The sequence below is a fragment of the Apus apus genome, chromosome 9 (assembly GCF_020740795.1).
Source record: "Apus apus isolate bApuApu2 chromosome 9, bApuApu2.pri.cur, whole genome shotgun sequence".
Lineage (NCBI taxonomy): Eukaryota > Metazoa > Chordata > Aves > Apodiformes > Apodidae > Apus > Apus apus.
Genome location: NC_067290.1, coordinates 10,273,165 through 10,298,708, shown reverse-complemented (window position 1 = coordinate 10,298,708; position 25,544 = coordinate 10,273,165). Strand labels below are relative to the sequence as shown.

Below are 25,544 nucleotides of genomic sequence, written 5' to 3'. Positions count from 1 at the left end.
TAAGTCTTGGCTTGCCAGTGAAGGTACAATGATACTAGTCATGAATGAAATATAATGTGGTTGTTTAACTTAGCTGGGAAAGAAGTTTATTTTTCAAAGCTATGCTTCCATCTTTGACTAATAGTTTATTTTTAACTCGCACTTACTCCTTCATATGAAATGTCAAGGAAGCTGAATATAAGCAAACACTACAGAAAGCTCAGCACCTGTTTCAGCAATGAGCTTTTCTTTTTCATTTGAAGTCTGCATGAGTTATGGTCTGTACTGTGGACAGACAGCAGCTGTCTGGCTGGGGAAGGTCAGTCCCCCCTCTGAGTTAACATGCAACCAAAAATGTTAAGTATCAGCAAATTGTTAAATGACTTTATTAAATAAAGGTGCGGTGTCTGTGGTGTCAGAGCAACATGGTCAGCCTGCTGGTAAGAATTGGATTGCTCTTACCAGCTGCTTTTCTTCTCTGCGCTGCTCCCTCAACTGCTGACAGGTTGGGCTGTGATTGAGCTGTCATGTTTAGTGCACGTGTGAGGCAAATAAGCCTGCAACTCACCCTGCAGACTAGATGACAGCTGAGATCAGGCCCTAGTAGATAAGGTGAAAATGCAACCTGTGACACCTCCAGAGAAAAATACAGTGTTTTCCTACTTAAATATGAGCTTAACAGCTTCTGTGTCTGAATTTGCTTAAGCTGGGGTCATAATATGCAAAGCATTACGGAAGCCTTGCTTGGGCTGCTAACCAGCCCTGCGTGGGGTTTAATTGCTGTGTTATTGTTGTCTTGGAAATGTCAGGAAAGCCACTTCTCTCTTGCAGATAAGTACGCCGTTCGGTTCATCCCCCATGAAAATGGCATCCACTCAATCGATGTGAAGTTCAACGGCAGCCACGTGGTGGGCAGCCCCTTCAAAGTGCGCGTGGGCGAGCCGGGCCAGGCGGGCAATCCCGCCCTCGTCACCGCCTACGGCTCTGGCCTGGAGAGTGGCACCACTGGTAACCCTTCTTTTACAGCTCTGACACAGACCTGTTTGCACTTTGGCTTTCTGAGAGAGACAGAATCTGTTCCTAGGCACATTTGTGAATTACTTTTCCTGCTACGGCAGCTGAACTAACCCACATTCTCTGCTGACCTGGGCACAGCCTAATTTTGCTTCCTCGCATGCTCCTCAAGTCTTATAACCACCAATTAGCGAGTCCGCAGGCTACACTGAGCCTTAACGTGCTTAAAGCCTCCATAAAGCAGCAACTGCAGCACAAGTTCACTTGAACTGGTTAGCAGCTGGGCTACAACTCTGCTAGTTAGCTTAGCTCCCCCTTGGTGGTCCCTTGGAGCTCCAGAGATTCTCTGGCTCCCTTCCACCTGTGAAGATGTCTGTAAAGGCCAGAGGCTTTTGTGAATGGAGATAGTGAGTTGGCTGCCTAGTTGAAGGAATCTTGTTTAACTTGCATACCCCTGTTAATTAAATGAGTACGAGGGTGTACTCAGTTACCTTTTCTTCAGTGCTTGCACCTCTAAGAAATTTAAAGTTGAATGGATTGTTCTGTTTGTAGTGTGCTGTCCGTGCTCCAGATGCAGTGTGGGCACTGACTCTTCTTGGAAATCTGACACCCAGTTATCTGCTGTGGCTGCCCCATCTGATAGTTTTCAACTCAAAAATGTAGGGTTTAGGGTGGTTTTCTTTCATTTATAAGATTTATGGCTTTAGTATTCCAGGATATACACTTTGATTTGTTTAAAGCCACCCATACAGGTAGCAGAGTCAAACTAACTTTTTTTTTTTTCCTTTTGATATGCAAGGTGTTAGCTAGTTCCTCTTATCCTATCTACTGCTGTCTTTTGTGGATACCATTTCATTTTATTTTTTTTTGCCCTGGAAAAAAAAATACACTAGTTATTCAGTCAAAGCTTCTGGTGTTCTGGAGAAACCAAGCAGTTGGTTTTGGAAACTTGCAGATATACTACGTAAAATAAAGATTATAGCCTGTGCTGTGTTAATAGGTGGAAACAAAAGCACTCATTAATACTAGCCACTGATGCATCAGGGACAGGGGAATTTTCCTCCATCCATAAAGCTGCTTGGGGTTGTTTTTAATCTAAATAGACTGTTTAACTTCAGGAAAGTTACTCTATGCCCCTTTGTTGAATCCTGGCCACTGCCAAAAGCTCTGTGCCCTGGGAGCTGCTGCACAGTGTTTCTGAACAATGCTCTAGTGTAGATGTTTCAATAGCCGGTGGCTGAGCACCTGAAAGGTCCCCCCTGAGAGGGGTGCATGTCTGCAGCCTCCAACAATGCCAGCCTTCATTTGGGGCACAAGGAAAAAGCAGTGACTTGGGAGCAAGAAGCCTTCAGTGAGAAGCTGCGAAGCTTGCTGGCTTCGGAAATTAGTTTTCCTCTGATTGAGTGATGCATACTGCAAGCTGACTGCCTTGCCTCCCAGGCAGGCTGTGCCAGCAAGATTTACTGCTAAAGCACTGGGAGATGGTACAAGCCTCTGTGGGAGCTGGGTTCTTCCAGCATTGCAACACAGCAGCTTCTTGTGTGGAGGGACCAGAAACTTCTCCCTAGTTGATCACCACACTTGCATGCTTCAGTCCCAGCTGTAGGAAACTTTCCCATAACCGTACTGGTTTTGATGGAGCTTGAGCACTTAATTTCTCCTCAGCAGGGTCTGATAAAGCAGCTCAAAGATCATAAATATCTGAAGCCAGAGTTTGACAGTAAATTATTTGGGGGCTGAAAGCCTTGCTTAGTTTTTTTCTTGTGTCTCTGGCATTGTGTCATTGGCTTAGTATTAGCAGCAATAATTCAGCTGTGTTAACCAGATGCTGTAATTAAACAAGCTTTTGTTTCCACAAACCGCTTGGAGTGTTGTTGCCGAGCAGTTCAAACACTGTCTCTTCCAGAAGATCTCCTGCCCCTTGTCTCTCTTGCTTTTTTATGGGCTCTTGGCTACTGATTTATGGTCCAGACAGTGAGATGGCTCTAAGCTTGGCCATACCAGAAGTTGTGTTGGCATGGGCTCTGACGCCCAGTAGAAAGGCTCTTGTTCTAAGAGTTTTCTCTTTAAGCTAGTCTTTTGATGCCAGGATCCTTCCGTTTTGGCCCTAAAGGGTTGCCATGACTCCTTTTCCCACCCACCCCATAGTCAGTGTGAGCGGAGGAGGGAGTTGGGGTGCGGTGGGGACAGTGCTGGGTGCGGAGCCCCAGCTCGGGGGCTGGCCCGTGCGGGGATGCTGGTGGGAGGCCTCTGCCCCTCCCTGCCTGCAGCCTCATCTGGCCCCAAATTATCCCTTCCAATTTAATAACAGGCTGCTTTTGTAACACTGGGTGCAAGGAAGAGTGTGTCTTACTGTGCTACATCTTTCTAGGATTGCAGTCGGAGTTTTTCATTAACACGACCAAGGCTGGTCCAGGTACCCTCTCTGTTACAATTGAAGGGCCATCAAAGGTGAAAATGGACTGCCAGGAAACTCCAGAAGGTTACAAAGTCATGTACACACCCATGGCTCCAGGAAACTATTTAATTGGAGTTAAATATGGTGGACCTAACCACATAGTGGGCAGCCCCTTCAAGGCAAAGGTTACAGGTAAAAAGCTAACCAGTATTTACTGTGTGCCTGAAGTAGTTTGTATCATTGGGCAAATATGTCCCTCCTAGATAGTATGGCATTCAGGTTTAGGTACCCAAAAACGTGAGAGGTGAAATGTTTCTCCCCAAATGTTTCACCTCCAAAGCCTAGATGAGGGATCTCAGGAGAGGCTACAGGAGCATTAGTCACAGCAGTTGCCAGCTTGACTCAGTGGAGGGCCATAAAACAGCTTTATGGGGGAATATTAAATCCTGACCTAGTGCTAGGATGTTGTGTTTGCAGTAGGGAAATATGACAGTTTACCCATTTCTCCCACCCCACAACCCTGGAATCTGGTTACCTGTAGCAAGTGATGCCCCTCTTGGTCTCACTTTGATGCAGATGTCACCTAACCAAAGGTCAGCCATATCTGAGAGACTTCCAGATGACGCAAGGAAGGCTGGTTTAGGAAGCTCTTTCTCTCTTCAGTGCTGTGTTTAAGCACAGTCTGGAGCTCATCTCTATTGCTGCCCCTGAGCTAGTGAACCCTCTCCTGGTGCCCGTGGCATGGTGATGTTCTTGGGAGCAGGCAGCAGGGACTGCACTCCCCTGAGCTGGGACACGCTCTGCTTTCAAAATGGGTTATTGCAAAATTGCACCTGCTTCTCTGCCAACTCAAGTCATTTTTGGCATTTGGTGATTGGAGCACAATTAACTCTTCTTAAGCAGCTAGCTTTGCTTAATGAATCCTGAAATTCCTGTGGCCCTTTAACCACTTAAGGGCTCTGGGGTGGGATTGTTGCCAGTGTTGCTGTAAGATGTCGGCTTGAAAACCCAAGCAGGAAATTGCTCCTCTCTGAAAATGCATTATGGATGCCGAATGCATGCTAGTCATTAGGAGGGTTTCAAAACCTCCTTGTAAATGCCTTTCAGATGGGGTGAATCGGAATGTCAAGTCTTTTCTGTTTCCAGGACAGCGACTGGTTAGCCCAGGCAGTGTCAACGAAACTTCTTCCATCCTGGTAGAGTCGGTGACAAGGTCGTCGACTGAAACTTGCTATAGCGCCATTCCCAAATCCACCTCGGATGCTAGCAAAGTGGTCTCCCGGGGAGCAGGACTCTCAAAGGCTTTTGTGGGTCAAAAAAGCTCCTTCTCCGTGGACTGCAGCAAAGCAGGTACAGAAACCAGCTGGATGTCAGGGTGTTTTAACTGGAATTTGTTGGGTTTTTTTTCCCTAAATCAACTTGTGAAGTTAAAATTCAGAGCCTGAGGTGATGATCTGCTTCTAAATAAAAATTCTAAATGCTACGTGGTGCTCACCAAATCAGTCCTAATACAGAGGCTGTAAAGATGCCAGCTCCTCTCTAAATGGCTTTATCTGAGCCAGGTGCACCTGAAAGAAACCACAGGTTTATGGCATGAGAACAAATAGGTTGCTGAACTTTAGCAACACTTGTGGTGTATTTTAGCATGTAATGCAAGGTGTTCCCCTAAGCCTTGAGCCCTGATCATCATCCTCGGGGAGCTTTGCAGTGGGAGGATTACAGGCCAGCCATGTTCACCCATCTGTGCTATTAACTTCTAATGAAGTACTGAAAGGCAGCTCCTCCTTGCTCTCATGAGCAGTGTTAATGTCTCCTGTGCTCTGGTTAGGTAGTGGTAGCCTGTCAGGTCTGGCAAAATGCACAGATAAACCCTTGCCTCTAGGAGGCTGAAGGCTTTTTAAAATTAAATTCCTTCTTAAAGCTAATTAGCCATACCTCAGACAACCGCTCTGTGAATTAAAATAACAAAATCCTTGTGTTATGGGGCTAATATATTGTGGTTCAGCCATGCTTGTTTGTTTCAGCTTAGGAATGCTGACAGTCTGTTATTTTGCTGTAGGTTCAAACATGTTGTTAGTTGGCGTCCATGGACCTACAATACCATGCGAAGAGGTATCCATCAAGCATTTGGGCAGCCATCAGTACAACGTGACATATGTTGTCAAGGAGAGGGGTGACTACATCCTGGCAGTGAAGTGGGGTGACCAACACATCCCCGGGAGTCCCTTCCACGTCACCGTTCCTTAAACTCGCCGAGCATCAGAGCCCACCTTGGTGTTTGCAGTTCAGATGTAGTTATACTGGGTGCAGTCCTGTTGCAAAATGCAGTATCTAGATACACACAGCTCACATTTCAATACAGTCAGAAGTAAACTCTGTAACTTTATTTTTTACAAGCATTTCACTTATACTTACCAACCTAATGTCAACCTATTTAATGTCCTCCTCAAATTGTACCTTTGCAGTACCGACCAGGTCACTGTTCATGTTTGGAGAATAATGTGGATAACTAGACACTAATTTCCCTTGCGGATGTTAAAGACTTTAGATATTAATTAAAAACTGGAATTTGTCTTTGTAATTGGGTATCTTAACTACTGATTTTATTTGACTGGAGACATGGCGTTTTAGTTATGGAACATGACTTGGGCTGTCCCCAGTTCAAATTCTTTTCTGTAAAGAAATGAGATAAAACTGGTACTATCATGGGTGCCTTTGCATACTTGATCAATTTTAATGCTTAACATCATAAAAAGCCACTAAAAAGTGGCTTTACCACTCAAATTTAAAATGTTTCTGAAAATGCTTTGCTAATGGTTTACATTTAGGAAAAGTTTATCTTTTATAGCAAACCAAAAGCAGACTGAAAATGACTTCCTGGAAGCTTTCAGCCTTTCTATGTTAATACCTTGTAAATCCAGGCAGGTAGCTTTTTGGCCATAATGCTAGCAATGCAGTTTTTTAATTAGCTTGGAATCCCAGTGAGTTTTCTGTAACTTCACAGGTAATTCCCCACACTTTTTGATATATTTTTAAGAACAATCCCCCTGTTTGGCTGGGTTAAATAAAGCCCCTAAACTGACCCAAAAATTGATGTGGGTCAGAGCACAGCAGTGTGTTGGGAAGATGAGCAGTTTCCCTGGAGGATGCAGGCCAGGCAGGTAGCCAAGATGGTGCCAGCCTGGTGATGGGACCCCATATTTTCAGTCAGGTATGGGGCAGGAGGTGCAAATTTGCCAATAATAGAGGCCCATCTTTGGTGCAAGTTGTTCATTATATCTTAGTCCAGGGACATGCCTGGACCATGCTCATCTCTCCTGAAATCCCCTTCATGCTGCAACAGGAATTCCTGCTGAGGGTCAGGGAGTGAAAGCTTCCATTATAACTTGTCTGTTTGTCCTGGATTACACCATGGTAATTCCCAGGTGCGTATCTGAATTGCTGTCAGCTGCTGGGGTTTTAATAAACTCTTCAAATGAGCTTTAACTCTGCGATTAGGAGAAGTTAGGATTTGTTGGAAACCTGTTGAAACATCATTGTCTGTCCCTAGGGAGAAGTTCACGCTTACGGTTCTGTAGTTACGTCTGGATGCACTACTCTCCAGCACAGTCTTTGGGGAAATAAAGGAAGGTTGGGGTTTTTTTTACTGTGCTTTTTTTTGGTGCCTTAATGTGAAATGCTCACAACATTGTAAACTAGGAAGTAAAAACAAAATAAACTGGAATAAAATGCAGGATTGTAAAATTGTATCTTATAACTTATTAAATAGAAATGTTTGCTTCATTAAAATGTGCATGTTGAAAACAACATTTGATTCCATTTCATATGTAGTCAGTACAGTTCAAACTAAAAATACAGCAAGCAGCAGCTTCAGGCAAACTAAATACCTGTGTGGGTAGCTGTGAAAAATTTGGGAATAACTTCACTGCCATTTGTCTTTTTTTTTTTTTTTTTTCCTCAAACTTTTTTTCCCTAGAACAAAATGTCTGGCAAATGTTGAAGCCACATCATAACTGTGCTAGGCAGCAGGTGGAGTGTGGTGGGGGTACAACACGGCCCTGCTGCTGCCCCCTGTGTAGACCCCAGGTCCTGGGGCAGCAGAGCTGGGGGTTGGCGTGTCCCTGGGGGTGACAGAAGTTATAGCTCTGATCCTGGGGTGCTGCCAGTGGCACCCGCCAGCTCCTCTGGGCTCCCTGGGGTTGTTTGCAGAAGGTGGTTCCCAGCAGGATGCTGCACCTGGGGCAGGCTGGCTCCAATGCTCAGCCATGGAAACCAGCAGATGTTTTCCCAAACACAGCTCCCACTGGAAGCCCCGATGAAACCTAAGACGCAGCGGCTGCCAAGGACTCTCCTGCCCCAGGTTTATCAGATTATTTCCTTTTTATAGTAAACTGTGTTTCATTAGCTTTGTGCTATGTCAGCCTGAAACTCCTATTTAATGTTTTTAAACAAAACAAACAAAACCTGGATACAGCTGTTGGGTTGAGTGAACCTGGAGAGCATAGCTTGTGCCTGTGTAACTCCTATTTCCCAGAACCCCGCTCTTGTCTGGCCTTCTCTTGCTTGGGACAGCTTGGGGTCTTGGTTTAATTGCACTAGCCAAAATTAATGGGAATTGGCTGTGAAGCTGATGAACTCTGATTGTAAATTTAGCTGAAGTTACCTCCATTGCTTCAAGTGAGCAATTCTGCCTTGTCTGGGTACTGACAGCTGTGGGGTGGCCAGAAAAATTAATTCACTAAGGACAGCAAGCACCCAGTGGTGCTGATAAGAGCTTTTGGTGCAACCTGGCTGCCTTGATCTTCTTTAGCAACAACATTCAGCCAATTCCACCAACTCTGGCAGCAGAGGCCTGGCTTTTTGTTGGACACAAGGGGTGCTTTGGGAGCACCGTGCAGTGCTTGTGGTGTTTGGCATCTTGGCAAAGGTTTCCATTTGGTGTGCCCACTTTGGCAGGCAGCTGTGGGGCTGGGACGTCAGTGTGCTGGTCTCCCAGTGCCTCTTGCTGGATAGACTTGCATTCATTATTTACAGAGGACCAACATGGGGATTTGCCTCTAGCAGTGGGAGTGGTTTTTTTTCTGCCAGTTTGGTTGAGCTTAAGTTCTTTTTCTTTGTTTATAATCTCAGGGCCAGCTCTGTCATTGGTGAAGGTCCTGATTTGCTGTGGGTGTTCTTCATGCTGGGCACAAAGCTGTCTTCTGTAAGGCTCCAGTGCCTGCCTGTGCATCGTTCTGTGAGGAAAACTCTGGGCATGGGCACTTCCAGCCCCTGGCTGGTCCCAGGCTGCAGCAAACACTTTAACTCTCTCGTTTGCCCTGACAGTGTGAGGGTTCATTTGTCAAAGCAGCTACAACCTTTCTGAAATCAAGCATTATTCCAAAAGGCATGAGGAGAAGGTGATCCATCCAGGGCCCACCAACAGCTGGTCAACTCCTTCAGCCTTTGCATAATCTTGTGTTATTTGTCACCTGGTATATCCTCTTCTTGCAATCTAAGAAACCTTGGATGGTATTGTCTCTGGTGTAGCACCAGGTGCCTTCCTTTATTAATGGGCTGAATCATGTCCCCATGATACAGGTGCTGGTGACTGGTTGCAGCAGGGGTGGCTGGTGAAGGGACAGGGCCGAGCACAGGATGCACTGGGGGAGGGGGTTCAGAGCTGGCAGTAGGTACCACTTTGCCCTTCCTAGCACCAGTGTGAGTATTTTTAATAGATCAAATAGATGTATATTTAAATAATTTTAAATTGTTAAAACTTAAAATTATTTCAAATTAATTATTGGATTATTTTATATATATAGTAATTCAGCATATTTAATTTTTCTGACAATGTTACTGCAGCAGTAACTCTCCATTCTGTACCAGGCATGGGACTGCACAGGGTGGTTTGTGTGTCCACAGTGGATCTCTCTTCACCCACCAGACAGCACAGAGCTGCTCTGAGGTCCATTTGGTGTATTAGCAATGTGGGTGGTGGGGCTGTTCCTTAGCAGGACTCTGGTTTTGATCAGATTATGCAAACCCTGCAATTAGTTTTCCCTCTAATTGTCTGTGGAAAGTGAGATTGTGAAGTTTCCAATGCAGAACCCACTTTTTTCTCTACTCAATTTTAACTTCTAAATGGATTTGATTTAAACTGTTCTGATTTTACTTTCAATTATTTTGCCCCACGATGAAATGTGCTTGCAATGCAGAGAATATGCCCTTCTTACTTTAAGGAAAAAAAAGGAAGCAAACTATGTATTAATCACTTTTAAAAGCCTGGCCAAAGTGGCTACATATAAACAGGCATCACTTGACAGAAGCTGGGATGGAGTTGCATGGAACTGTTAATTCAGGAAATGGAATGATGCTTTTCTACACAGTGTTTTTTATTTGTTTGAAGACAGACTCTTTCCAAGGCATTTGTTATCATGACAGCTGGCTGTGCTGCTCTCTCCCATGGGCTGAATGAAACTGGTTGCCCTGTTTGGCCTCTGCCAAGTCAAGGATAGCTCTGGACCTGCTGGCACAGAGGGGCTGGGGTCTTGCAAAGCTACTGTCAGCATCCCCAGGTCTGTATGCTGTACTGTGTGCCAGCTGGCTTGGAGGATCTTATTTTTAATATTTTTATTCTTCTTACTTTTCACATCTCCTGTCCACGTCCAGAATAGCAGAAAGCAATGCCTGAAGTTCTGCCACTAGCAGTGTGGGACCTACCACTGGAGCATCCAGCCCCATCGTATTGCTGCAGCCCTGGATCAAACCCACCTGGTACCCTCACCTTTACAAACTCATCACCTTCTGTAAGCAAATGTTAATTTAAAACACATTTTTTCCCTGTGTTACAGTAATTATTCCCATCCCACTGCAAGGTGCCACATCTTCACAGCTCCATGTGAGCTGGAAAGGAAGCAGCAGGACGGGCTACAGGGTTTTTTTTTCTTCTCTGCAGCCTGCAGCAGTCATTAATATTCAACAGGTCCCTCTCAGAAGGTTATCAAAACAGCCCCACTGCCAGCTCTCCCTCTTGTACTGGGCTGTTTCCTCAGAGCCTCCTGGGAAAATGCTTTAAAATGGCTTTTCAGAATTTCTCAGACTTTCAGAGTTAATTTTCATAATTGCAAATTTATATTGACACTTAGAAAAAACATTGTCACTAAATCAGGCTGGATTTATGTCTCATGTTGCTATTAATCTTGCCAGGATTTAAAGTGCGTTCTTTGTATAACATGAACGAAAGGCTAATATATTTGATACAAACATATAGGCAAAATATGATTTAGCAGGACCTAGAGGTACGTTTGACAGCTCTTTCCTGTAATGAACTGCCTTTCTGTAGGACCTTGGTACTGAAAATATTTACATCCATGCTTAGCTGGAAGCCTGTGAATCTTTCAAGCCCCATGGAGGAATTGGTTTTGCTGGAAGGGTATTTCTTTCTGACAGTAATTGCCTGCTGGGGTATTTTTTTTGGAGGGGGAGGAGATGGGACTATGCATTTGGCTTCCTTGAAAATGGCTGGGGTCAGGCCCCTCTCCCAACAGAAAGCAGCCACATCTCCAATGCCAGCATTTGCAGAGCTTTTCAGGGAAGCTTTCTGGTTTCTTTGCCAATATGGAAATTAATTCCTGCAAATCTGTCTCCCAACGAACAGAAGACACCCTGCAAACAGTCAGCTGAGGCACTATATTTAAAATGAAGTATTTAACCTTGTTATTCACACCAACTAGAAAACCAGGCTGCACAGAGACGGTGTTCATGATTTTGTACTGGGTGATAGTGGAGAGGTTGTGTTGCTTAACCCTCAGGGCAGTGGAGAGAAACGTGGGCTAAACCTGCCTCTGCGTGTTGCAGAAAGAGCCAGATCACAGTTTCCTCCAGTGCTAGGGAAGGGGGTTGGTGGGCACAGCAGAGAGGGGACAGAGGCAGTCATGCTGGCGTGGCCTTGTGCCCAAAACGAGGTACAAACCACCAACGGGCAAAAGTGGAGACACTGAAAAACATCCTGAGGGGCTGGGCAGGCTGGAAAGGCTGTGATCACTGCTGGAATAAACCATCCACAGATACTCCTGGTGCAGGTGTGGAGAGGGACACCAAGGTGTGCCCTGGGTGGGAGCTGCTGCCTGCAAGCGGGGCAGCCTCATGAAGGTCACTGTAGCGTGTTTCCTAGTTAAAAAACGGTGGGCAATGAACAAACTAGCCTGGAGCCAAAAAAAAACCGTGGTACCTCTTTGTTCCACAGCACATTGGCAGGCAGCAGGAGGGCAGGGACGCTCCGGGGCAGCCGCGGGGCAGCTCTCGGCAGCAGAAGGGGCTGTGCGGGGGCTTGAAATCGAGCATCCCTGCCGCGGCTGGGTTTGCTGGCTGTGGTGGTCGGGTCTAAATATCGCGGGCCCCCCCGTCCGGTGCGGGTGCCAGCAGAGGGCACCCTGGGAGCACCTAAAGCACGGATGGACGGATGGATGGATGGATGGATGGATGGATGGATGGATGGATGGATGGATGGATGGATGGCCCGGGGGGGTGTTGCTTGCAGAGGGGAGAAACCTGCTTTATCCGTGGCACAGGGACTGACACAGGTTGTAGAAAAGCTTTTCATGACCCGTAGGTGGAGGGAAAAAAAACCCGTGAACTTGCCTGTTTTTTTCCTTTTTGAATAAAGGCAGGGAACTGATGACTGCAGTCCTTCCCTCCTGCTCTTCGTCTCCTTCGCTGGCTTAGCAGAGAAAAGCCTCACCAGAAACCACTGAGCACTGTGCTACAGGGGGATTGAGGACAAATCAGGCTCCACTGGCAGTGCAGGGCAGCAGGGACCTCCCGTGGGGCTGGGGAGGGGGCTCTCTGTGGGGCTGTGGAGACCTCTGGTCTGTGGGAAGCCAGGATGCCTCCAGCATCCTGCTCCAGAGAAAGGCTTCCCAAAGGCTCAGATCTGAAGGATTGAGGGGCCTCAGCATTTTTTGCTCAGCTGGACCCTATCTGTTCTGTGTTCTCCTCTGGCCAGGGCTGCTGTGGAGGAAATAGTTTACAGCTTCTGAAGGGTCTCTTTGTTTCTTTCCCAGTCATGATCTGACACATGGCTTGCATGAGACAGCTCTCCAAACCATCTCAGATTCTCAGTGTAAAACTCCTGTTTATTCATAAATAAAGCTCAAGGAAGCTCATTAATCTAAAGAGAAATTTTGTTCTGGCTGCCTAATACATTGAGGCTTCTGCAGGCTGGAACAATTAAAAAACCCTTTTGCAGCTGGGACAACTAGGTAATGATCCTGTGGTGGGGAAAACATAGAAATGATGTAAACTGTTAAACATTTTCAGATGCATTTACAATATTGTCTAATGACTGTATGGAATATACACAGGAATATCTATAGAGACTGACTGCGCTGACTGTACGAGCTTTGGACACCTCCCAGCCCCTATCATACATTATGAACCAAGTGCAGATGCTCTCTGTCTGCTTTGAGTCCCACAAAAGTGCACCCCAGCTCTCCACAGAGAAGCATAATTTTGCATTAAGGTGTCCCTCTGCTGGTCAAGTACTCATTCTCTGCAACAGTCATCCCTGAGGCTGCAGTCGCTGCTGCAGCTACTCTCTGACCACATCTCATCTTCAGATGCAGGGTAAAAGATTATTTTCATTGTCACAAATAAGGACAAAGCTTTTTCAGTAACACTTCATTGTATTTAGATATCCATCTTTGCTTTCTGGGTGTGTGATTTATTCCTTTGAGCATTGATTATTTATTAAGGCCAAAATAGAGTAGGAGCTTATGTAGGACTAAGGTATGAGGCCAGAGACTTAGATGGATTTCAGCCCTCACATGGACCATCACTGTTGTCAGCCAGACAGTGGCATTTCTGTAAAAATTCCCATATAAATATTTGTTTTAAATCTGGCTCTTTCTCTCCTTGGCTGGAGTATAACTGTTGGGGCTTATGAAATGCTGTATCATTTCAAGATTAATTGCTATTGAAAATCTGGGGGTTTGTTGTTGTCTGCCCAGCATGCCCTCCTTTGGGATAATCTCCTCTCAATTTAGGTTCTTTCTTCAAATTCTTTCTCCCCAGATGGTTTCACACAGGACAAACTGTTTTCCTCTCCTAAAAACATATCTTGTTTGCTAGCCTGCCCTGCCCCATCAGCAGACAAACCAGGGAGTGGCTTTGGTGAAGGGAGATGAATATTTGCCTCTACTAACAATTGGATTATTTCTACTTTTCAGATGCCATCTGTGTGACAGGGTTTGGTATGCACCAAGTGCAGCCTGTGGGCTGAGCTGAGAAAACAGATTGCTGCACCATTACATTAAATAATCATCAGTAAAGTCAAGTTCATTGGAGAACTTTAGGCTGCCATGGAGTTTTTTTTGGAGGGAGAGATGCAGCTTGCTTTCATGCCAGGATGCTGAAATCAGATTTTAATTTAAGTTTTGCTCATACTCTCTGTTGTCAGCACCATCACCTGGGATCTGCAGAACTCACCCAGGGTTTGCAGGCAGGGTGATGGCAGCAGCCAGGGGTGGGGATCAACAGTGCTCTGTTCCTGCTGCTCCCTGGCTGGGTTAGTGCCAAAAAAGGGGCTCTCACTGCCTGTCCCTCTGTCTTTTCTTTGTCTTTTCCAGTAAGCAGTTTCAAACCCAGACCAAGCAAATTGTCTAATTGAGTTCAGCAACATTTTACACTGGGAATCACCAGGTACTGACCTATGTCATACTGGTCACGGCTCCAAAGTATCCACACACACACCCCCATGATGCAGAAAGGTCCTTTTAATCCCTGTGCCTCTGCAGAGGAATGGCAGAGCTCCACAGCCTGCATGGATGTGTGGAGATCCCTGCCCTGAAGCACTTAGAGAAAAAGCACAGAGAAGTATTTTATCTTGCAGTAGCTCTTTACATTTGGGATCAGCACCGAAGCCCTGTGTGCTGCTTCCAGCTGACTTGTTTCCATGTGCAATACAGAAAATAATCTGGAGGTTTAATTAATCTTCTCACCCAGAAGATTTGAAATGTAACTTTTTTTTTTTTTTTCCCCACAAAATATTGCACTTGCTGTGAGTATATCTACACTGGTCTTCTACAAGATCTGTTGGTATCTGTGTATTTCCAGAGCACATGAGAGGACTCAGCACTCACGCCCTGGAGCGGCGGCCCTTCCTTGATCTCTTCTTCGAAAACTGTGATTTCAGCCAGTTGAAGAAGCCACCTCTTGTTTTTAACTCAAACTCTACAGGGAAGTGGTCGCTCACCCCCAGTGCCTGCAAGACAATGGCACAGAGGGGTTGGAAGCTGCTGGGTCTCTTTCCAAACCCTGCCCCAGGGACGCAGCGGGGGAAGGTGAGTGAGCAGGGGTGGATGTGGGGAGGTGCAATGCAAGGGTTGCGTCACTTGGGGAGGGTGCAGTGGTTTTATGGGCAAGACCATGTTAAAAAAAGCCTGGGTGCTGTTGGCTTTGTCAGCCCACAACCCACTGCTGCAGAAGCCATGCTGTGCTTACCTGCTCCTCAGTCAGCTGAAAGTCCTTCTGGAAATCAAAGATATTGATAGAGTTTGGCACGATGGCGTTGATGAGCTTCTGCCCCCTGACCACAATCCTGCAAGGGGCAAGGGAACAGGGTGCTGTTCTGGGGTGCCTGACCACTGGCAGCCATGGTCCATGGAGCCAGTGGCCAGAGAACTGGCTTTGACAGAGTCACAGCTACATATGGTTTGTCCTTTCCCATGGGCTGCCTACTTAGAGATGCCAGCATGTGCTTTCTGCTGAGCTTTGCTGACTGCTGTCTTTGGAAGTGAGACGCCTAAATACCTTGGTGCGTGTTGGCCTTGGAAGCCAACACCAAGTGGCTGGTACCTAAATCTCCCTCAACAGTGCTGCAAAATTCAAGGTTGTAGTTTGGATACAAAAATCATAGGACATCAATGACTGGAGTCTCAGAGAAGAGCTGCTTTGATCCAGAAGCTCATTCTGCAAGAAGTTTAACTCTTAACTTACTCTGGGCTCTGATAAGCAGCTGTATTATTGTCCCTGCTGAGAGAGCTGCAGGTAGCAGCAGAACTTGCCATGTGCCTGGGGGGCATGGAGCTTTCCACCTGCTAAGCAGGACGGGATTTTGCATTTGTCAATCCAAATTGTGAATGCAAGAGCAAATTACATGGTGCAAAGCTGGCAGAAAGGAGGCAGCAGCACCTTCTGCCTGGGTGTCTGCAGATGACGAGTGCTGCGTAATTGCCTGCTATTTATCTTCACCTAAGACACAGCAACGACTAGTTCTTGCATGAAATCTTGCCCTTTATGCAAAACTGCTTGCCAACAAGCCTGCAAAGTGCTTTGTTCTCCCCACTAGAATTACTCAGATCCCATTTTCTCCTGGACATGGATTTATCTTTGAAGGCCACTTGTACATTTCCTTTATCTGACAGTCATTGACACCTTTCCATATATATTTTTTTTTTCTCAGAAAGCCATCAACAGGGAACAGTTCAGCAGTGACCCCTTTACCTGTCATATGGGCAGCTTGTGCTTCTCTTAACTGTTGTGTCATTTTTGTCACCAATTAGCCAAACAAATTCGGAGTAAGTCCTCAGCCGAATGTTCTTCCACTGCTTTTGGGGAACGTAGCTACATCCAGCATTGAAGTCCCCCATGAAGATGAAGTTCTGGAAGGCAGGAGGGTTTTCAAAAGTAATCATGAGGACAGCTCTTCAAAAGAAGACTGGCAAGGACTTTTAGGGTCAACAGATGCTCCCGATTGACCACACAGCTCGAGAGTTCTCACTGAGAGCAGTGGGGCTTCTCCTCCCTGCTGGGGGCACCAGCAAGGCAGTTTTTTCAGGAGGTCAAGTTTACTAATTAAAATGTGGAAAACTTGATTAAAATACACCAGAGTTACTAAAAATTTTGGGCTTGTTAAGGTCTTAAGGCTACCAGGCTGTGAATAGCAAGTAGCGTGGCAGGTGCCTCAGTACCAAAGCTGCTGTTATTTATGTAGATGCATCAACCAACCTCGGTTTTCCAGTGCTGTTTTACATCTAAATACACATCATAGAGCTCATCAATCTCCCGTACTGCTGTCTCTGGTGTGGTGTGAAGAGGGATTATAGCAAACTCTTTGACAGCTTAAAAACAAGGCAAAAAAAACAGGAAAAAAATGTAATGGTTAAACATGCACTGAATCACGAAGAGATTGACTTGGAAGCAAGAAGGTTTTTCTGAACAGGAAACAGCTTCTGTTCTGGCTGTGGATCAGAGGTGTTTGCTGTTTAAATGCACAGTGCTCCCCATTAGCTGTCGAGTTGCAACATGGCAAAGCAAACCCTGCTCCAACTTCCATGGTCACAGCTGCTCCCAGGGTCGTGCCGGCTGCATGGAGCACATCCACTAACCCTCAGCCCATGGTGGTGGTGGAGACTTTTCCAGGGCTGTGTCATGTAGCCAGCTGTGGGCACTGCCAGAGGCAGCAGCCCCAGAGGCGAATGCTGCTCCTGCAAGGAAATGCAGCACAGGGGAAGCTTGTGGCCCCTTTCTCCTGACCCCACCACAGGCTTGGGTCCAGCTGGCACTGCCATGCCCTGTGAGACTTTCCAAGGGGAGAAAGCTTTGTTTCTGAAACATCTCACCAGTTTTTGAAGACTGGAACCAGACAGCAAAAGGCTCTCTGGAGAAGGCATCCTCATCCCCAGGCTGGGTGTCAGGGTACTGATAGGTTTGTTTCACTGATACCAGATCTTGCCTGCAGCAGAATAAACAGGATAGAGGATGTCACACTCATGGCTCACCAGGATGTGTCTAACACTGAGACCCTGGGCCATGGTCTGGGATGGATACAGCCAGGCTGGTGGCTTTGCCTGGGACAGTCTCCACTCTCATCCACCCATGCAGCCTGCTCTGCTCCAGCTGCCTCAGGGCAAAGCCACCTCCACCGTGTCCTGCCCATCTCTACAGGGCTGTGAGGCAGGAGGGCAGGGTGAGGGGCTGGCTTGGCAGCAAGGGGAGCTGGCTCACCTGTAGATGAAGGCATACTGCTCCTTGTAGCTCTTCCTTCCCAGCCTCTCACTGACCACATAGCTGTATTCCTCCTTCGGTCCCTTCAGCTGACTGCAAAGAAAGTGATATTCCTGAGCTTGCTTCTGCATTCACAAGGCCTTGAGGAGGAGATAATTCTGACTATGCCCAAAAGTAGGGAGCATTGCCTGCCTGACTTCAGAGATGGGTGGTAGAGACAAAAAACTTTCTCAGAGTGGTTGCTGGCTCTTTCACCCTGCATCCTCCCTGCTAATTGCAGCCTCTGTCTTGCTTCCTCTGGGCTGTCAGTCCAGGCAGGCAATCCCTGAGATACAGCAACTCCCAACCCTGCAGAGAGGCAGCTGCTCTGCCACAGCCCAGGGATAGCCAGGCAAGGGCCTCTCCCTTCCTTCCGTTCTCATTTGATAATTAATTTTTAGCAAATTGAATCTAACTTTGTTATTTTGATTCTAAAATACATGTCCTGCAGTGGTCTGGAGCTGGCTTTGCTCCTGGCCTCCAGCAAGGCTGTCAGAGCTTGGTCCTTCCTCAACAGCTGGGGCAGAGCCCAGACCCTGAGCTTTTGCCCTGGTGAGGCAGCACCGAGCAGAGCAGGGGCTCTTGCCAAGCATCATTCCCGATATTTGCCTGCTTGCCCCTGGCCACCCTACCTGGTGAGCTCCTCCAGGAGGAGAGGACAAACTCGGTTCTTGTTCTCCTTTATTTCCATCAGCAACATGATGTCGCAGCGAGAAATGATCTGCAAGGGGAAGGAGCAGAAGCAAGTTTTTGTGTGGTGGGTTTTGGAGGATTGGAAGGAAGTTTGAAAGAAGTGGTTACTGGAGCAGGGGAAGTCCTTTGTGGAACAAGAGGCTCCCAGCCTGGGGTCATGGGAGGGGGGCAGCAGCTGGTGTGAAGGCCTTCTGCTTTCAGAGCTACCTCACACCCGCAAGAGAGCTGGAAGAGGGAACTCAGGAGCAGAGCAGTTTCGAGTTTGTTTAAAAACTTCCATGCCTGCCCCTTAGACGGAAGTGTGGAGGGGAAGAGGCAGCAAGAGACACTGCTGGGAGCCAGCTCTCCCCTTGTCACTGCTGGGGTGCTGCCCCTGGGCCCCCCAGCTCCAGTCAGTGGTGCTGTTCTCTCCTCCCTGCCCCTTGTCATGGAGGTTTTCCTCTCTGCTTCAGACCAGTGCTGCGCACAAGCATCCTGAGTCCCTGGGTGCCTGGATTGATGTGGCAGGAGGCTTTTGGGGGCCATCGAGGAGAGCCTGTTTGCATCTGTCACCAATCCACTGCAAGGGTTTCCATCCTTCTGCTGGTGTATATACCCCTAAGCTCCTGTCTCTATGCCGTGCCTTCCAAAGGCTGCGTGTGCTGTCAGCCAGGCCTGTCCCAGGCATCTGTTGCAGCCCCCTCTGCAATAGCCCGTAGAGCTCAAAGTGACCTCTGGTCTGAAAACAGGGTCCCAGCACTGGTGGGGGGCTGCATTGCAAAGGGGCTTCAGGGTGTTGGGGAGTGGAGGGGTCTGCCCCAGCCCAGCTCAGTTCCCAGAGCTGGCACAGGGATTCCCTAAGGGAAAGCTCTGTGTGCTCAGGGATTTCCTTCTGCCCCCAGTTTTGTCGCTCTTCGAACTTTGTGGGTGATGCTAGTGGGAAAAAAAGCAATCTCTTTGACCCCTGACAGTATAGGAAGAATGATCCAGAAATGCAAACCCCAGCAAACCCTCCTTCTCCAGCTGCAAGCAATGAAAGGATTAAAGCCCAAGTAAATGCTGGCATTCCTTGCTGCTGCCATGGGGCACACGCAGCCATCAGGCTACCCGGATCCCCACTCTCTTTGTCACCCTGGCATCTCAGAGGGGACTTCCAAATGCTGTAAGTCCAAAACGTGGTTCTTTTAAAAAGCTGAATTGTCTTCAGTTGTTGCAGAGGAAGGCTGATGATGAGAGTTTATTTACATACATTTGCAATCAGGCTTTTTAGTTTTGTACCACACTTTAATATGATACTTTCTGCTCTCCTGAGAATATGTTTAATTAGACAAGAATAGTTCAGAATAATTAGCACATAAGCAAGGTAAACAATGTATCACAAAACAAAGCTCTGTGGATTCAAAATGAAAATAATTTTACTATGCACAGAGGTTTTCCTTCTTTACCAACTCCATTTCCAAAGGAAACAGAAAATGTTATTTCTGTTATATTCCCATGCAGGCTAAAATAACAGCAAACATCCTACTCAACCACAGGCTTACTTTTTACTTTCAGGGTATAAAATTATTTTGATTATTAACTCTTTTTAAAATCCATATACTTGAAATTCAACTGTGAAAACAAATCAAGTGCAAGATTATGTAGGTAAGAAATTCTTGGACAGCTCAATGTCTGTCTCCTCCAGGCAAAGGAACGTACCTTTACTACGGCATCGACGACTTCAGGTCTGGCTATTTTTGTTTCTCCAAAAGACCTCACGTTGAAGGAGCAGATTTTCAGGCTCAGAGATGGGTTGAAATTGAAGAGTGAAAGCAAGATGAAGAGAAACATCTTCACTTTCATCCAAGACTTGGACAAAATGAGTCGCTGCGAGTGTGGGTATGTGTGTGTGTGTTTGTGCATCCGTCCTTCCGCAGCCAGTCGGGAGGTCAAACTGAGCAGTCAGCTGTGTCGATCACAAACATCAACAGGAATCACTGTTTCCTTCTTTCCGTCACTTCCATCACCCAGCACAAAGCAGCATGGAGACTCTGAAATTCTGCCTTGGGGGAAAACCAGCTCTTCTGAGCCAACTCCTCCATCCTGGAAGAGCAACTGCCCCACCAGATCCCAACATCCCTTCCCACAGTGGGATGCATGCCATGCCTCAGCAGCAGCCCAGTCCACCCCAGGGCAGTGCTGGGCCAGGACTGGACTCCTTGGACCACCCCAGGGAAGAGCTCAAGAGCCTGCAGAGGCAGGAAGTGGGTTGAGCAAATGGTGAAACATTCTGGGAAGCAGTGGTGGGGAGGGAGGCATTTCTGGAGAGCACTGGTGGTGGGCACAAGAAACCCCAATAAAAAGCAAATGGTGGTGGGACACATGGAGGTTTTGGCCATGGCTGTGTTTTGTTCTACTTTTGCCTTGGTCAGAAAGTCATGCTGTGAGAAAGTGATAAACTGTCCAGCACTCCAGGCCACACACGTTGACCTGCTTGTCCCTTAGCCCTGAGCTGCGACGTGCCCTGCTGCGGGATGGTTGCTGCAGGACATCCGTGTCCATTTGCCCATGGTTAACAGGGCCCAGAGGCTCAGCCACTGTGGTGCAGCCTTGGGGCAGGTATGTGCTGCCCTGGTGCTTGCTAATGAACAGAGCTACTCGGGCAGCAGGTGTGTGACCCTCCGAAATGACAGGTTGTACAGTGCTGTCTCACTGCTGGGTCTCTAATGAGGAGCCTCGGGGCAGGACAGGCTCTGGAGGAAATTAATAAAGAGGGAGGGAAAGTGACAGCTTTAAGGGTTGTAAATCTCCCACCTGACCTTACTAAATGGCAGCATGAGCCAAGGGCTTGTGATGGCAGCTGCACCCTCAGGGTCAGAGCCATCCAAACCCAGAGCTCCCCACAAAAACAGGCTCACTTTGGCTACCCTGGCATCAAAAAGCAAATGTTTGTTGTGGTGCCTGTGAGAGCTTTAACCCTGAACCATGGGGACCTGCCTTCATCAATGACATGTTTGTCCCCAGCATTGCTCCCTTATCAGCCTCCCCTTTCCCCTGCATCCCAGGCATTCTTGGCAGGACAGGCAGAGCCACCCTTGGCAGGGACAGACAGCAGCCAGGTGACCCGCAGGGGGGCATGGGGAGCTCACACTCCTTTCTGCACCACTTTCTCTCTCTGTTTACTGCACTTTCTGTGCATATACTTTTTACTCTATATCAGACCATAAAACTAAATTAATTCAGGCTCATGAGCCTTGCCAGCTCAGGGCTGTCCTGGTTTTGCACAATAGGGATGAAGCTGCTGATGAAACCCACCTGGGTTGGGTTTTTGCCCCTACTTGAAACTATGCTAGGTGAGGGACACACCCTCCAGCTGAGCAGCACCTGCAGAAGATTCCCTAATAAAACCCCTCCTACAGCCTCCCCTTGCTCTCAGGAGAGTGGAGGCAGGTGATGAGGTTGCAGCCTAATGCTAAAGCCACCTTGGGTAAGAGCTTGGAGCAATGAGGAGGTGCTGCCAGACCCTGTCTGTCCCTCTTGAGTAACCTTCAGACAAACTTTGTTGACAGCCTGTACAGCAATTCTACTTTCTCTCATCATCTCACTCCCAGGGAGGTGTGGGGAGATGGAGTGGATGGGGTGGGATGTGTCCCCATGTTGAATGTGTGCTCAGGAGCATTGGGGGTGTGAGGGTCTAGCAGCAGTGGGGGGGTTCCTTGTCTCCCCTCAGGCGCAGCTGCTTCTTTTTGACCACAGTCCTGGCTGCCTTGTGGGCACCCCAGCTTTGTTTTTGCTGGCAGAGATGGACCCAGAGGATCTCTGATGTTTCTTGTGACTCCCTGGGAGGGCTGCAGGGAAAGACTATGGACAAGCCCACATCCCCTCTGCTCTGCCAGAGGAAGCCTATTCTGGTCTCAAAGGGCAGCCTGACTCACAGGGGCTCTGTGAGACATAAGGTTGCTCCATGGCTTTGCTCAGGGCCTGAAAATAACCTTGAAGCTTTATTTCCCCTCCTGTGGGCAAAGCAGAGTGTCTGTGCACTGGTCGGGGGGTTTAGCATTGCTGGGGACACTGTTGTTGCTGTGCATCTTTTGTGAAGGCCTCAGAGGCTGGCCCAGCCTGCCTGAGCCCTGGTCCATGTCCCAGCTGTCCCCTCCAGCACCCCCATAAGCCTGTCCCCTAAAGAAGGGAGCATGCAGATTTGGGGATGCACCAGCAACTTGGACAGATGGTAGTGCTGGGACCAGCGCTTCCAGGTCTGTGCTCCCCAGATGCCACTCCAGCTCTCTTCCCTTGACAAGGGGTCCACGTGCTCCCCTTCTCCTGTGCCAGGCTTTAAGATGTTGTGTATGTTCTGATTTCTATTGTTTTTACCCAAATTGCAGCTCTGTCAACATCTGCAGCGAGGGGAGGTCTATGGGAGAAGAAGGAAGGGCCAGCCCTGAAGTCACCAATATCACCATAAAAGTAGGTTCCTTGGGGCAAATGGAATGACCTTTGGGCTCTCGGTGACCTTATCACAACTATCAAGCAGAGTACTTTATCATGGTCTCCTGGAATTTCAGGTTAATAAGTAGCAAAGTACTGGAGTCATTTGGTATTGCTAAAGTTCACAGTTGGGCTGAAGACCAAATATGGTCATACGGAAAGTGACTTCTGAACCAGTCTGATGACAATAAGTGTCCTGGCCTGACCCTCTAGGAATTCAGTATAATTGAAGGTAAAAATATGTGGTGTGCAAGATACAGGTGTTTTGAATCAATAGGATCTTTGATACTTAATCTTTATTTATAATTCTGGAAGGTACATGGTCTACTTAATAAATCACTGTCAGAGCACAATGTCTTTGCCAGTAGAGGACTCTGATAGGGTTTTCTTTTTGAACTTAATAAGTTGGTCTTGTTCAAGTAGTGGTTTAGAGTGTGAAAGTCTGCCAGCTAAAGCAGTTCAAGGAAAAATGTCTCATCATGTTTTCAGTTGCTTGAACAAGGCCACTTAGCTGAGATGCAGGAGAGCAGGCGATAATCCCAAGTGAAGGTTTTGACGCAGGATGGTCAGACAAGGCTTTGAAGTTACCCCTCCATAAAGATACTGCAGCCACCAAATAGGGAGGCTTTTGTGACAGTAAGTACACCCTTACTGTTAGCTGTTGAAGATGTAATTTAAAAGTGTGTAATATATGCATTAATTTTGAGTAAGCATAAGCAAGTATTATTGAAAGGTGTTAATAGACAAGTAGGTCTTGCTTTATAATGTTTTAAAAGTTGGGAGCATTTGCTCCTGTGTTTGTGCCAGGTTGTGTAATGAAACCACTGAAGAGTGACAGGGCTGCTGCCCAGAGCCTTTATTTACCCCTGTGCTCACTGAGAGCTGCTGTTTGCAAAATGGAGTGAGATCTTACCCCTGCCCTGAGAGGTGAATTTTGGCAGCTGTATGTGATTAAGGTTACCCCCTGCTCGAGGCATGGTGAGGTGTTCTTCCACAGCAGGTCCCACGGGTGGGCTGTGGGGTTGTGCCAGGTTCATGGGGCACCCCCTGCCCTGGTGTTCTCCCCTGCCTATGGTTCCCTGGGGATGGCTCATGTCATCATGCCACAGGGCCACCACTGCCTGAGTAGAAATAGATGGAGACGAGTCACCCTGGGAAGATGATTCACTTTGCCAAAGCTACGTGCTGTCACTTGTTGTGGTTGCAAACAATCCTACCATGCCCACTGGGGATTCATCACCCAGCAGTGGAAAATAACATGGAAACCTTTCAACTGGTGGAGCAACGCTGCTCCCTGGCTTGATGAGGTAGAAGCTTCAGTTCTCCATAGCTACCTTGGCTTTAATCCAAACCAGAGTTTCCACCTTCCTATGGAAAACAAGAAAGTTTCTGTGAAAGACTTGCTGCCTTGTTTCTGGGAACACAGGATAGCTCATTCTGATTTTTTTTTTTTTTTTCCTGTGGTTACTCAGTCTTTTTGTTTCTAGCTGGATAGGAAGTCATCCTCTGCCCTGCTCTCAGCTTCAAAGCTGTGCTCCTCTGCCAGTGGGGAGCCCAGCTTCTGACGCTGGCATTAGGAATGAGGAATCTTCAGCTGTGGGCCAGAGTAGCTGGCACTGGGCTCCAAAACACCAGCAGCCTTGGAGGGTGATGCAGGGGTGACTCAGTCCTTGTCAGCTGCCACAGCTGTGTGATGAGTTGCATCCGTGGGCTGAGAGGAGAAATTAAACACACAGGACAGGTCAGTGCAGGCACTGGCCATTGATTTTAGCTTGCCATGCTGCAGCCACCCCAAAAATGGCTTTCCAAGGTCCTCAAGGAGGTGACAGGGAGCTGCTGGGGCTTCCCTCAAGTCCAGGGCTCATCTGTTCTGTGGGAACAGGGAGCCCAGCTATGCCCTGTCCTCCCCCTCAGCCTCCTGTGCCACCTGGGGTCTCCTCCACTGTGCTGGGACAGAGGAGAAGCCTTGGCCCCTGCCTGACAAAGCCATCACAGACCTGACAACCACCTCTCTGGGGCTGTGACCTGTTGAAGACATGGCTTCATCTTGGTGGTGGCTGGCTCAGGAGAGCCCTGAAGATCCCTCATTTCCCCATCACCACCAAAGGAGACGCTCAGTGACTCTTTCCCATGGCTGCCCACTGAGATTGTGAGAGCGGGTTCCCCAGTTAGCTCATGTTGTGTTTCGACACAAAACCACTGCAGGCCCCTGCTTTAGCTTCTCTATTTTAGGATCCATCATTTGCTATGACTATTTCGAGGGGCATTCCCACCAAGTGACCTGGAATAACCACCCGGTGGGTGATCCATCCCTGCCATGAGTCAGCACTGCCCTGCATGTGTCCTGCAGGAGCCTGTGGCTGTGCGAGAGGAAACTGAACAAGCAAAGAGGACAGCAAACAACATTTAAAGGCTTGTGAAATACCTCTCGTGTCCTCTCAGGTGACCTTAGTGGAAGCTCATCTTTGCTTAGCCTAGCTTGACTGGGAAGTGCTTCAAATGAAATCCCAAAAAAGCTGCACAAAGCTATGTCTCACCTTCACTGGGCCAGCTGAAAACTTTGATTTCAGTTATAAATCTCTTCTGACAGCCCACGTTATCAAAAGATTTTGATTATTGTAGTAAACTCTGACCTGGAAAGCCCTTTATGCCAGTTCTTCTCTTGGCTCTCCCAGTCTGTCAGACCAAAGGGACATCCTTTATCAAAGCACAGATGCAGTTAGGGTTTGACCCAATTTGCTTGCATTTACTTAGGAGCTGATCTCATTTCTAATTTAATTAAGTTTTCTCATTTTTTTGCCATATCTTAAAGGTCCACACCAAGCTGATATGTGACCCAGGGGGAATGAAAGTAAATTTCATTATAGCAAAAGGATTTGGGTGGCAATTTTAAGAAAAATCAGAGCAGACTTTTAAATGCAGGTTGAAATGCAGCTCTTGAGAGCACAGTGTCATCTGTTGGGAAGAGAGGGCAGGTAACCTCAATGGC

At 47.5% G+C, this 25,544-nt stretch overlaps 2 protein-coding genes across 4 annotated transcripts in view; one reads left to right on the top strand and one right to left on the bottom strand.

Moving 5' to 3' along the window:
* FLNB (filamin B) overlaps nucleotides 1-7,198 on the top strand; it is a 70,186-nt gene extending 62,988 nt beyond the window's left edge. For 2 of the 3 annotated variants that reach the window (XM_051627337.1, XM_051627335.1), the window contains 4 exons: nucleotides 811-987; nucleotides 3,365-3,583; nucleotides 4,538-4,741; nucleotides 5,451-7,198. In XM_051627337.1, the coding sequence (XP_051483297.1) occupies nucleotides 811-987; nucleotides 3,365-3,583; nucleotides 4,538-4,741; nucleotides 5,451-5,638 (788 nt within the window). In that variant the 3' untranslated portion in view covers nucleotides 5,639-7,198. The remainder of the gene's footprint in view (nucleotides 1-810; nucleotides 988-3,364; nucleotides 3,584-4,537; nucleotides 4,742-5,450) is intronic. The other variant, XM_051627336.1, reaches the window with a different exon arrangement.
* Nucleotides 7,199-14,127: 6,929 nt separating this feature from the next.
* Nucleotides 14,128-20,190, bottom strand: DNASE1L3 (deoxyribonuclease 1 like 3). Its single transcript, XM_051628006.1, has 8 exons — nucleotides 19,787-20,190; nucleotides 18,049-18,137; nucleotides 17,378-17,470; nucleotides 16,993-17,105; nucleotides 16,379-16,491; nucleotides 15,875-16,032; nucleotides 14,873-14,969; nucleotides 14,128-14,633 (listed from the first exon to the last, which is right to left on the bottom strand). The coding sequence occupies exons 1-8, from the start codon at nucleotides 19,988-19,990 to the stop codon at nucleotides 14,508-14,510; spliced, it is 993 nt and encodes a 330-aa protein (XP_051483966.1). The 5' UTR covers nucleotides 19,991-20,190; the 3' UTR covers nucleotides 14,128-14,507.
* Nucleotides 20,191-25,544: the final 5,354 nt, after the last annotated feature.